Source organism: Astyanax mexicanus, chromosome 4 (genome assembly GCF_023375975.1).
Source record: "Astyanax mexicanus isolate ESR-SI-001 chromosome 4, AstMex3_surface, whole genome shotgun sequence".
In the NCBI taxonomy this organism is placed as follows: domain Eukaryota; kingdom Metazoa; phylum Chordata; class Actinopteri; order Characiformes; family Acestrorhamphidae; genus Astyanax; species Astyanax mexicanus.
Window position 1 is genome coordinate 13,073,420 of NC_064411.1, and position 13,074 is coordinate 13,086,493.

At 37.8% G+C, this 13,074-nt stretch overlaps 5 protein-coding genes across 10 annotated transcripts in view; 2 read left to right on the forward strand and 3 right to left on the reverse strand.

The window, feature by feature from the left end:
- LOC111196715 (zinc finger protein 484-like) overlaps positions 1 to 7,668 on the reverse strand; it is a 353,380-nt gene extending 345,712 nt beyond the window's left edge. The window contains exon 1 of the mRNA XM_049477418.1: positions 7,600 to 7,668. The gene's annotated coding sequence lies outside the window, so the exon portion shown is untranslated. The remainder of the gene's footprint in view (positions 1 to 7,599) is intronic.
- Positions 1 to 13,074, reverse strand: part of LOC125801283 (zinc finger protein 239-like) — a 232,390-nt gene that overhangs the window by 157,511 nt on the left and 61,805 nt on the right. The window contains exon 1 of one of the 2 annotated variants that reach the window (XM_049477748.1): positions 7,600 to 7,614. The exons of the other annotated variant lie outside the window; for it this stretch is intronic. The gene's annotated coding sequence lies outside the window, so the exon portion shown is untranslated. Of the gene's footprint in view, positions 1 to 7,599; positions 7,615 to 13,074 lie in introns of those variants that run through there. 2 annotated transcript variants of the gene reach the window in all.
- Positions 1 to 13,074, forward strand: part of LOC125801417 (zinc finger protein 239-like) — a 181,259-nt gene that overhangs the window by 94,607 nt on the left and 73,578 nt on the right. The window contains exon 1 of one of the 3 annotated variants that reach the window (XM_049478125.1): positions 10,364 to 10,394. The exons of the other annotated variants lie outside the window; for them this stretch is intronic. The gene's annotated coding sequence lies outside the window, so the exon portion shown is untranslated. Of the gene's footprint in view, positions 1 to 10,363; positions 10,395 to 13,074 lie in introns of those variants that run through there. 3 annotated transcript variants of the gene reach the window in all.
- Positions 1 to 13,074, forward strand: part of LOC125801460 (zinc finger protein 239-like) — a 203,053-nt gene that overhangs the window by 93,926 nt on the left and 96,053 nt on the right. The window contains exon 1 of one of the 2 annotated variants that reach the window (XM_049478222.1): positions 11,668 to 11,735. The exons of the other annotated variant lie outside the window; for it this stretch is intronic. The gene's annotated coding sequence lies outside the window, so the exon portion shown is untranslated. Of the gene's footprint in view, positions 1 to 11,667; positions 11,736 to 13,074 lie in introns of those variants that run through there. 2 annotated transcript variants of the gene reach the window in all.
- The window catches only part of LOC125801232 (zinc finger protein 585A-like), a 74,215-nt gene continuing 61,787 nt past the window's right edge, over positions 647 to 13,074 (reverse strand). Inside the window, exons 1-2 of one of the 2 annotated variants that reach the window (XM_049477635.1) lie at positions 7,600 to 7,673; positions 647 to 2,984 (exon numbers count right to left, since the gene is read on the reverse strand). In XM_049477635.1, the coding sequence (XP_049333592.1) occupies positions 1,647 to 2,852 (1,206 nt within the window). In that variant the 5' untranslated portion in view covers positions 2,853 to 2,984; positions 7,600 to 7,673 and the 3' untranslated portion in view covers positions 647 to 1,646. Of the gene's footprint in view, positions 2,985 to 7,599; positions 7,674 to 13,074 lie in introns of those variants that run through there. The other variant, XM_049477636.1, reaches the window with a different exon arrangement.

Below are 13,074 nucleotides of genomic sequence, written 5' to 3' on the forward strand. Positions count from 1 at the left end.
GAAAACAATAAAATCACTTATAAATAATTGGACGAGCTGACTTGTACTTACTGACTGCACGATGCAACCTGAGGCCATATATTTTATCAAGCTTTCAGATGGTTTTTACTTGACTATTGAGCTCTAGAAATGTCACACATCTTCTTGTGATACTTTTCAATTGATAATGGAGGTTTGTGTAGTTGCATTGTGGTAATGTGTTTGGGTGATATTCTACAACGTACCTTATATTTTCCTTGGGGTTTCATGTGTTGGGGATGAATGCAGCCATCTTGAATCACTTCTGATGGGTTTAAAACTGCTCTATTATCCTAACTTTCATTTCACTCTTTAGCCAAATGTTTTTGGACACTGTTCTATTAGCCGAAATTATTGGCATTCTACTATATAGCCAAATGTTTTTTGATGCCAACATTTAGCCAAATGTTTTTGGACGTAGCTTTATAATCGTATAAATATGCATTCCATTTTTTAGTCAAATGTTTCCACACCACTTAGACCAATTTCCAAACGTAAAAACTATTACTATCGAGGGTAGTTTGAATTTTCTAACAGTGTTAACTTGCATGGTACATTTTGAATATGTATGGTGACCAGCACAAAGTGAAGCATTGATTATTTAATACCAGGACCCAAGGAGACGAGCACGGATTAGTAAACACAGGTTTATTTACAGAACTAGGCAAACAGAGGTAGTCAGGGACAGGCAATATACTAGATATATGTTCTGCATATACTAGAAAAGAGATTAAATGCATTCAAAACCTTCTAAGCAAAAGCTCTGAAGGTTTGGTACTAAACGATTAGTTGCAAGCTAAGAATCTTACTCTACTCCTAACAACTACGACATCTAAATTTTAAAGACTAATTTATGCTAACCTAACATCTGGTGCAAACACTGGCAGTGCCCTCTCTCGAATAGCCTTCCCTTCTTCAGAACTAAACCCATAACGTAACTACCCTAAAAACTGAGCTCTGTCTCAGAATGTCCTGGAATAGGATTGGGCGCTATGATGGTATTTTGGTATACCACGGTATTCAAATATGGTGACGGTATTGTAAAATAGTGAAGGTATATTAACCATGTGACGTGCCAAACCTGAACTTTGAAAAACAGGACGTTTAAGACATTCAGCGCACCCACAATGAAAGACCAGTGGGAGGGGTAAGCAGTTGAAGCTCACTGATTGGTTATGGGTTAGGGATTCTCACTGAGGAGATCATACAGCAAAAACTCAATAAACTCTACAGGTTTCACTAATTTTCACTGAAATTATCGCCACAAATAGCCACATTTGTGCTGCAGTGGCAATAAAACCTCCAACAACCAACTAACCACCGAAATGATAAGATTAGCCCCCCTACCCCCCCGGTAATATTGTATACCGCCATATGATCTGACGACAATATGGCGGAATGAAAAATTTCAATACCGCCCAACCTTATCCTGGAATATCGAACATACGAAAAACATAACATGGAATTCAATGCACATCATCCCTGGATAAGGATCATTTTGCTGAACCTGTAAATTCCATTGTTAAATTCAGTTCATGTTTGTTTCTGGTGGAACGTGTCCCAAGTGAGAGAGTAAAACATTTGTGTAGGATAAGGTTTTCTGTCTGAAAGATTTACGATTTGCACTTTTAATTGTCTTGGAACAGATTTGAGGTAGTTTTCTCTCCTGTGTGAATGCGCTGGTGTTTTTTGAGATTACTCTGATGATTAAAATTCTTCCCACAGTCTGAGCAATAAAACGGTTTCTCTCCTGTGTGAATGCGCTGGTGATTTTTGAGATTACTCTGTTGAGTAAAACTCTTCCCACAGTCTGAGCAGTAATATGGTTTCTCTCCTGTGTGAATGCGCTGGTGATTTTTGAGCTCAATCTGTTGAGTAAAACTCTTCCCACAGTCTGAGCAGTGATACAGTTTTTCTCCTGTGTGAATGCGCTGGTGTTTTTGGAGAGTACTCTGTAGATTAAAACTCTTCCCACAGTCTGAGCAGTGATACGGTTTCTCTCCTGTGTGAATGCGCTGGTGATTTTTGAGATTAATCTGTTGAGTAAAACACTTTCCACAGTCTGAGCAGTAATACGGTTTCTCTCCTGTGTGAATACGCTGGTGCAGTTTGAGATTACTCTGTTGATTAAAACTCTTCCCACAGTCTGAGCAGCAATACGGTTTCTCTCCTGTGTGAATGCGCTGGTGTTTTTGGAAAGTACTCTGTAGATTAAAACTCTTCCCACAGTCTGAGCAGTAATACGGTTTCTCTCCTGTGTGAATGCGCTGGTGGATTTTGAGAGTACTCTGTTCAGCAAAACTCTTCCCACAATCTGAGCAGTGATACGGTTTCTCTCCTGTGTGAATGCGCTGGTGTATTTTGAGATGAATCTGTTGAGTAAAACTCTTCCCACAGTCTGAGCAGTAATATGGTTTCTCTCCTGTGTGAATGCGCTGGTGATTTTTGAGATGAATCTGTTGAGTAAAACTCTTCCCACAGTCTGAGCAGTGATACAGTTTTTCTCCTGTGTGAATGCGCTGGTGTTTTTGGAGAGTACTCTGTAGATTAAAACTCTTCCCACAGTCTGAGCAGTGATACGGTTTCTCTCCTGTGTGAATGCGCTGGTGATTTTTGAGATTAATCTGTTGAGTAAAACAGTTTCCACAGTCTGAGCAGTAATACGGTTTTTCTCCTGTGTGAATGCGCTGGTGTTTTTGGAGATTACTCTGTTGAGTAAAACACTTTCCACAGTCTGAGCAGTAATACGGTTTCTCTCCTGTGTGAATGCGCTGGTGTTTTTTTAGATCACTCTGTTTAGTAAAACTCTTGATAGAGTGCTGATGTTTCTCCATGTCGGGACTTGGCTTTATTTGTCTGTTAAATGTATCAAACAATTTCTGCGTGTTCTGGAGGCTCTTCAGGACGGCTTGTGCTTCAACTCTTTCAGCAGTTTAAATATTCTCTTAGGAGAATATTTTTCATTTCTGGAAAACACAAAGACAATATTAAGATAAAAGCAGAGTGATGTTACCCTTGAATCTGAAGCTTTGAGACGTGTGCCAGAAAAACGACACACATTGGTTCGAATCACTGTGCCGATGCTTGTTTCATTCTACATTGATCATGTGACCAAAGATGTCCGAAGCTTTTTCCTTTACAACAATTTATAAAAGATTCCTGATTTTTTTTTTTCACAACTTCTAATAGCAGTTCATTATTTTCCACCACATTAGCTTCAGATTAACAGTGATATGCAATGGATGGACGTCGGACAGTGCAGCATCTACTCAGTCTGGAATGTCCACATTCTCACTTAAGAAGAAGTGCAGAAAAGTTTGTATCCAAATTAAAAGAATAAAATATGTCCTGGCTTGGTGAAGGTATTGGCAGCTGTGTTGTCTTTAGCTTCCAATTAAAAACCTTGGTAACATTGGCTAGCTAGATAACGTAAGATACTAGGGTTAAAAAAAGCACTGGGAACATTGGCTAGCTAGAGAATATTAGATACTTGGGTTAAAAGGCACTGGTAACATTAGCTAGCTAGAGAATATTAGATACTTGGGTTAAAAAAGCGCTGACAACTTTAGCTAGCTAGGAAATGTTAGCTAGCTGACTAACATAAGTACTTTGGTCTCTTATTCTTGGTCTCAGTTCTGCCAATTAAACAGTTCTCTTTTTCTCTCTGCCAGTCGTGTTAAGGAAACACGTCAGCTCCAAGTACAGATGAACACTTAAACATTATTCCCACAAAAAAAAAAATCACATCATAAAACATTTTACTAGTGCTAACTCTTTCGTAAATCTGTGGATAAAAAAAAATGTGTGGAACATGCACAGCATATTTCTAATGTATCACGAACAACAGAAAAATATCAAATAACAAGAGCAGTTTTGTTAAAAGAATACAGCTACTTACATTAATTTTGAAGTAGTGCTGGACGATATGGCCAAAATTTATATCACGATATATTCCTTAAATTTCGGTCGATACGATATAATTTCGATATCGATATAAATACTTAAATAGGCCTCAGAAAACTGCTAAGAAGCCCTGCAATCCCTGCAGCACTATGAATTTAAATTATTATGTAACTGTGTATTTGCACTTGTATGTATGGCTGGCATCAGATACCCTCATTATATGCACATCTATCTATCTATCTATCTATCTATCTATCTATCTATCTATCTATCTATCTATCTATCTATCTATCTATCTATCTATCTATCTATCTATCTATCTATCTATCTATCGGAAATCTGTCTGAAAATTTAATTTAAGCCTTTGAAACCTCCTTTCACAAAAATTAATTACTTTAGAAATAAAAGTAGTCAAAATAAATCAATGCTCAATATTATTTGCCTATAGCAAAATAATAACATGACATCCCTGTCAAACATAAACCTATGTAACTATTACCAATAAAAATAACTTTAAATTACAACAGAGGCAGAGCTTCTTATTCTTTGTGAACAAATTTAACAGATTAAAACAAGTGTTTCAACTAGGATATAGAATACAAGAAGCCTTTATAAATAAAGCGACAAGATTTTCCCGTCAAATAAACAAACCCACAGGCTTTATCAACTATGAACATAAGCTATAAAAGTGCTTCAGTCAGTATAAGAAAAATATTGTATGTAGTGGAGTTGAACAGATTAGATGTATTAACATTACCGCTGCTGGTCGGCTGCACTCTCCGGCACAATTTGCAGCAAAGCGGCAAGGGCGAGCGAACCGAATCTACCTTAGCCTTGGATCCGCTCGTCCCTGCTCCGTTTGGCTCCAGCGCGAGACATTTTTGCTGCGTAGCGAAGTGGACCCGAGCCTAGCCATTTGAACCTAGCCTAGCCTATTTGGCTAAGTGCCTGTGTGGTTACGTCATAACGCACTGACGTAGCCCAGCTACGGGGGCTGAATGTGTTGAGCTCTGCGGCGAGCTGACGCCAGTAAAAAACGCCTGTCCGTGATTCTAATACATATCGATATACCACAAAACTGATATCACCGTTATTGAAACATTTCTTATCGCGATAAATACCGATATCGAATTATTGTCCAGGCCTATTTTGAAGGTAAGTTTAGGTTTTAGCCACCTTTAGCTAACCTAGCCAATGCTATCTAGATAGATACCTAAGCAAGCAGGCAATTCCAAACAATAAAATACTATTAGCAGCCTGAATGTCTTAAACACATAAAATTTTTGATGAATTGTTGTTATATAGCCTAAATGGTAAGATAATGTACAAGCTGTCTGTAATGGTTAATCCTTTTATTTATAATTAACTTTAGCTGTTAGCTGGTATTGACAGTGACGTCGGTAACACGCTACTTAGTACCCTTTTTTTCAGTAAAGAGTAATTTAATGCGTTACTATTTCCAACCCAGTAATCAGATTAAAGTTATTTATCCAAGTCACTGTGCGTTACCGTGCGTCCACACCGAACGTGATGCGAGCGACAAAGGAGCCGGAAGTCATTCATTTTCAATGAGAGCGAGCGACACTGGGCGATGGGCAGATTTAGTTAGGGAATTATTTATTAAATTAAGAGAAATACTGTTCATTAAATCAAGAGGATGATTTACTATATTTAAGTAAACATATTAATTACATCCAAGGATTTATTTATTACATTAAGTTAACAATATTTTAAATTATTTTAAATACATAAAATATATATAAATCAAGAGAATGATTTACTACATTAAGGGAAAAAAATATTATATTTTAGTAAACCCATTTATTGTAATATGAAATGATTGTGTTAAATAATTGTACTTAAAGGACCACTATGTAACTCATTTTTAGAGTGGTAAATGATAAAATGATCAGGATGTATCATAAAATATTAAGGGAACATGTTGAGTGAAAGCAATGGCAGCTCTTGTCAGCACGACTTCAGCAGTACGTTCCTATTTTAAATGTGCAGTCCCTCCCAGGTTTTGTGTTTGTTTTTCCTCTGACTCCTCCTGCTGCTGGTTCCCCAACACTAACTCCGCCCACTGAGGTTGCCAGCATGTAAACCTACACTACAGCGATCGGCGCTGCAGCAATAGAGCTAGCACAGCTGGTTCAGTTAAACCTCAGCTGCTACACAGTTTAAAAAGCCTCAGCATGTCTCAAAAAAGCTCAGTGACCAAAGCAGGAATATAACAAGAGTGAATACTGGCAGTGAGTTTGAACGGTGGAGACTTCGAGCTCAAAAAACACAAGACCGACCCAGAGCTGCTACTTTTCTCCTGAACAGGTAAGCTAACTGGCTATCTAATTCAGTCAGGTACTTAAGCGGAGCCGCGATCCGGCACACCAGCCTCGGTCCGGCATACCGCGGAGCGAGCGCGGTCCGACACATTGCGGCGCTTTGCTCTCCCTCATGTAACATATAGTCAATATAACTCTAGATATGGTTTTAGATAAGAGTTTAGAATTGCTGTATTTCTCTCCTCCCTCTTGTACTCTCCCATTAGTCCGAACGTTGTGTAGATTCAGCCTGCTGAATTTGGCAACCCAAATAAGTTTCGTGGCTGGGGAGGGGTGGGCGGGGCAGACTACTCTCTATGGTGTTTTGAAATTGGACTGCTGTAGCCAATTCACACACTCGCTCTCAGGTCCTACATAATGAACCTTTAATAGTAGTTATAAAAGATATAAAGATTTATTGTTGGTGAAACATCTGTAGGACTGTTTAAGGTTTTAAGAATTGTGTAGATAGGCTGAACCCTTGTTTCTGTATTTGGAAAACGCCCACCAGCGACAGCTCGTTCTGAGTGAGACACGCCCCCAAGCGACTTATCGCCTGTTGGACAGGAGACACAAAGCGATTTTAACGTACAGTTACTCTCTATCTATCTCTCTCTCTCTCCACTTCACTCTCTCTCACACACACACACACACACACTGCGCTCCCTTCCTCATCCCCCCTCCGCTCTCCCCCAATCACACGCGTCTCGGACACGCACGCACGCACACACACACACCACGCAGCGACACAAACGAATCCATGGAGGCAGGCGAGAGAAGCGTGTTTTGTAGCAGAGGTTTGAGAAGCTTCTGTTAATGAGGTTCAACCACTGGTTTACTCACCCCACTCCACTGTTTCACTCTTAACATGTGATTACGAAATAAAAACAGGCCCAAATAACTAAAGTACAGATATCAGCCTGGACCATACACACGGTTTTGTTTTGTAAAACTACTCCTCGCTGCCCTGCTGAGAACAACAGGTTCAATGTTCAGATTTACAGTGTTAAATATGTCAGGTCAAGAAACACTTTATTTATTTGTTTTGGCAAAACTGGTTATAATTTTTATGTTAAGGTGGTGTCTGCAGCTGCTGAAAGTAACTAATAAAGTAAATTGGTTAATCAGTAATCGAATGACTTTTTCAAAGTAACTATACCATCACTGGGTATTGGTAACAACACTGGGTCATTTTACAAGCTAATTTTGCTAATGCTAGTGCTTACTAAATCTAGGCTTACTGTAAATAAACAGAAACGCTTTCAACACCCAAATAAACACTTAGATACTTCACCCCCACCCCCTCCAAAGCCGCCCCCTGAGAGAGAGAGAGAGAGAGAGAGAAACTTCTCCATACCTTCTGTAGTTCAGCTGATCCTGCTCTTACTCCGGCGCTCCAGCTACAGACCCCGGAAGCTCAGCCTCATCCGGGTTGGGTAGAGCCCCGCCCCCTCCCCCGCTATATCACATTATACCCCACCACCGCTAGAGGGAGCCCGCGAGGGAGTCCTCAATGCATGGAGCTGAATGGAGCTAAACAGCTAAAACTCTTATTTAAAACACTGTATAACTACTTCTCTGGGGTTTTACTTTAATTTTACAAAGTAGAACAAAGTATTTCACTAAAATAAAATAAATATAAACGTAGAAAATAAGAAAATAAAACGTGCCCCTATATTTCCATTTTCTACAACTAATGTTTTTTATTTAGTAAATGTACTAGCATTACTGCTACTGATGCTGGAGTTACACACAGAGCTCATTTAAAAGGGATTAAAACTGAAGTTTAAAAGCTTTAATACTTATCTCTGCGGTGATGAAACAGTTATAGTTGTTCTGTTTTGAGGAAATTAGTAAAAATTTTATTCTATAAAGTATCAAACATTTATAAATTATTATTTTGCTAAGAATAATAATTTTTAAATGTTTGATACTTTTTAAAAAATAGTACTAATTACTATGGAAAGGTCAGTGCCGTTGTTAGAGTACTAATTGTGACATTTATTCTGGCAGAAACCTTTTTTAATCTAGATTTCATTTAAAATATTATGGTTACATTTTCTTTGCATTTACCTTCTTGATGTCCTGCAGGTTCTTGAAAAGGAGATCATACTGCAGCAGATCTTGTTTGTTGCTCACCTTGTCTAAAGTCTTTCTATTTATGTATTCTGAAAGATTTACATAAATTGAGGTCATTCACAGCTCCTCCCTGTAAAATCACTCTCTGACATCTTAATGGACCATCCTGATTTCTGTATAGAAGGGTATTTTACACTTGTAAAAGCATTTGAAACTTCATATGCAAATATCAGTTTCAAACTAATTCATTGTAAAATAAAGAAGGATTTGTTTAAGAGTTTTTTTTGTTAATAGGATGGTAAAAACAAGTTGGGGCATCACTTGAAGTTTACCATCAACAGTGAGGACCAAGTCCATCTGGTACAATGTTAGCATTTATTACATACAGTGTTAAAAAGCCTGTATCAATTTGGTGTAAATTTTTGAACAGTGTTAACTTGCATGGTAAATTTTGTCAGTACAAAATAGTTTGAATATTCATGGTGACCATCACAAAGTGAAGCATTGATTATTTAATACAAGGAGTAAGTGCTTCTCTTTGGGGTGGTCAAAATGGTATTATTGATCAATTAAGTGAAAGCTCACCTTATTCAGTTCATTTTCAGTAATCAAATTTTATTATTCAATTTAAAATTAATTATGGACTACATTATTTCCAATAGAACTAAGCACATTAAGAATCACTTGTTAACATAGGGTTTCTTGGTGTAAAACACTCTTACATACTGAAATAATCCTGAAGACTTCTTAGTTCTAATGGATCTTTGTATTGAAAAAAGTGTTGAAAAGAAATGTCAACATTGCTACTTTAACAATAGTGCTGACCTTTAAGTAAAATTTGATAAGTGCTATTTGTTGGGGTAGTTTTACGTGACTCAAGCAACCAGATGTCTTTGTCTTATATTTCTACACAGAACCTGATATAATCTGGCAACAGTAGTCTCCAACATCAGTAACTTCTTCCTTTAATATGTACAAAAAAATGTGTAAAAGTTGGCTAATGTTTTGTAGCAGAATGAAAATGCTTGCTGAATGTATTTTGGAAAAGTTAAAAAAGTTTTTTATCATTCAATAAAAAATAAACTCTTAAACAAACATTTTATTTTACAAATAATTAGTTTAAAACTGATTTTTGCATATGAATTTCAAATGCTTTTACAAGTGTGAAGTACCCTTCTATACAGAAATCAGGATGGTCCATTGTGATGTCAGAGAGTGATTTTACAGGAAGTAGGTGTGAATGACCTCAATTTATGGAAAGATTTCAGGATACGTAAATAGTAGGACTTTAGACAAGGTGAGCAACAAACAAGATCTGCTGCAGTATGATCTCCTTTTCAAGAATCTGCAGGACATCAATAGGGTAAATGTAAAGAAAATGTAACCATAATATTTTAAATGAAATTTAGATTAACAAAGGTTTCTACTAAAATCAATGTCACAATCGGTGCTCTAACAACAGCACTGATCTTTCCATAGTAATTAGTAAATGCTGTTTGTTGGAGTTGTACAGGAGCAATCAGAGAATCTCTATAGAGGAAAAACTCACTTTAGAATCTGCTCTCAATCTCAAGCCACTTGACAGAGACTGGAATGTATTATTAAAATTGATAAAAATTGCACTAATTTCCTCAGAACAACTATAACTGTTTCATGAATGCAGATATAATTATTAAAGCTTTTAAACTGCAGTTTTAATCATTTTAAACATGTTCTGTGTGCAACTCCAGTAACAGTGGCAGTAATGCTAGTATAAAAACATTAGTTTTAGAAAATGGAAGTAAACGGTTTTGTTTTCTTTCCTATTTTAGTGAAATACTTTGTTCTACTTTGTAAAATTAAAGGAAAACTCCAGAGAAGTAGTTATACAGTGTTTTAAATGAGAGTTTTAGCTGTTTAGCTCCATTCAGCTCCATGCATTGAGGACTCCCTCGCGGGCTCCCTCTAGCGGTGATGGGGTATAATGTGATATAGCGGGGGAGGGGGCGGGGCTCTACATACCCCGGATGAGGCTGAGCTTCCGGGGTCTGTAGCTGGAGCGGAGACAGAGCAGGATCAGCTGAACTACAGAAGGTATGGAGAAATTACTCTCTCTCTCTCTCTCTCTCTCTCTCTCTCTCTCTCTCTCACGCTGTTCTACATTCACTCCTACACCCACACCACCTTCAGCACCTTCAGCATGTGCAGCATTTACACCACCAGCACTGGATCTCAGGAGGGGGGTTTGAGTAGGGGATCGTGGAGCTGGGGATAGGGGGGCTTTATAGATCATACACAGGATAACGGAGCCTCACACTCCTGCCCTCCCTCCCCCACATCACTAATACACACCTGAGATAAACCTGAGATAAATGTGGGTTAAATCTGAACTAAATCTGAGATAAATGTGGGTTAAATCTGATCTGGATTCTTCATAAAATCAGGGTCTCCAAACGCACAGTGGTTCAGTCTCAGCATGGATCTACTTCTGGGTTCAGACTGATAGCGGATCAGAACCAGAACAGATCCTCCAGTTCTTGAGTTCTTCAGTCTGAATGTGGAACAGATCCGCTGAGCCTTTACTCCTTATTCTGCGTGGTGATCAGGGGACGTGTGTTGGAATGTCTGGTGCAGCAGCATCTCCGTGACTTTCCCGTCAAAATAAAAGCCTGCCTGTTAAATATTACATTTAAAAAGAAATAATTAGTTTTAGAAATTATTATAGTGAGGTAAGGGTCAGGCAAGACTCCGTTAAGTGGAATTTCACTTTGCCACTAGTGTTTTTATAATAATTATTAGCTTAATGATTTAACAGAAAACTCACTATTTTACTGTAATAATAAACATAATTAAAAAATCATGTTTAAATTTTCACAGTATCTTTAGCTACACTGTTTTATTAAACAGCCCTTAACTGATACATGTAATAATAATAATAATAATAATAATTATTATTATTATTATAATAACACGACACACAAGACTTGAAATTGTGAATGAAGAAACATCAAAATCATATATTTTATCAGAATGGAAAAACTGGGAATAAACAGAATATAATAATCTGTTATTTGGCTATAATATTTACTACTGAAGGAAGTGAAGCACAGTAATAAAGTTCTACTGTAACTATATTAATATAATCTAATTAGCCATATGTTTAATGTATTTTAATGGTTAATAATGTCTAAACTTGTCTTCTAAGAATTAATTAAAGCATAACTTAATAATTTTACAGCGTTTATTACTGTTGTAAGTGTAACAGAGGTATAAAATAACTTTGTTTTAGATGAACTTTATAAAATGAGGCACTTTAATGCTGTTAAATGAAGTTTTGGCGGCCCCTGCTGTTTAGTGGTGAACTGCAGTTACGCTACGTTTGGTCTTTCTGAGCCACCGTACCTCAGCAGCGGTCTGTGTGTTTCTGTGCTGCGGGTAGGTGCTGAGCTCCGTGTTTTATAAATAAATAGTGGTTAAAAACATGTTTAAAGTTAAAAATACTGCTATTAATTCGAGTATAAGGCAGATTAAAAAGTGTTTTTGTAGAGAATTCACTGATTTAGGTAATAGTTAAGAGTTTATGAGCTTATTTCTCTCTTCTCTGTTAGAAGTTAAGTGAGACTAACACGAGGCTCAGTTTTCCCTCCACTGTCTGTACCAGCAGAATACAGTGTTGCCAACTCCTCAGTAAGGAAAGTAGTTTATAGGCTTGTTCGACTTAACCCGGCGCTGCGCAGTCCGATCGCCGCCTGGCTCGGTATGGTGCATGCTGGTTAGTTTTTTTGTCCGACTTGCGTCTGCGCCTTCATCACGTGACGATGACTTCCGGCGTTATAGTCCCGCGAGTGAAATCTGCCTGCAGCCGTCTGACCCAGGCGCTGCAGTTGCTTCCCACCAACTGCGGGAGCCTAGAGCCGCCCTGATGACGACAGAGCTTAATCCCCATTGGTTAGAAGATCCACCGACACCTATCACGTGTGAATCTTTTTATTTTAAAATATATATCTCCTCTAAAACCCCTTAAAAAACACAGTATTTACACTGTCATATCTAGTAGCAAGACAGTTCGTTTTCATGCAGTATTCAAAAATATTTATTTGTTCATAATCTGCATTTTATATCATAATAAAGCTCAACTGCTATCATTTTTACTGTTTTATAAAGCGCCCTGAACTGCTCTTATTAATTATCTTTAAACCTACATAACTATTATACTGAGATCTACTTTTCTTTTCTTCTATTGTTTTTGTGTTGTGAAATGCGCTAAACAATTAAAGCTGTGTAAATGAGCATGATGTATTTATTTCCAAGAACAAAGGACAGAAAAGCTGGTCTGCAAATAAAAATTTAATCCCATTATTAATTTAGTGCTACACAATACATCTGTAACATGACAGTATGTTTTGTGAATATTTATAACAAGTTTTTATCTCAATTTAATAACACTCATGTTATCTCTGTTTCACTTTTGCGATTTTATTCACACCAGAAGTAAACAAACAGCGCATTCATCGCGAGATCCTGTGTTGTTCACGTGGGCTGCAGGTGGAGACTGTCCGACCTGACTTCTCCGCTCCTCCACCCCGCCCACCTGCACGCGGCTGCTCTCGCTGACCAGCAAGGCGAGGCGCAGCCGCATCTCGAACAAGCCTATTGGCTGTCCTAAAAGTCGCTATAAGTCGCTAAATGACGCCATCGCCTAATTTGCATAATACATGTTTTTGAAGCTGTAAAGGATTAGGGTTGTGGGAGAGAAAAAAGTGTGTAAAAAACA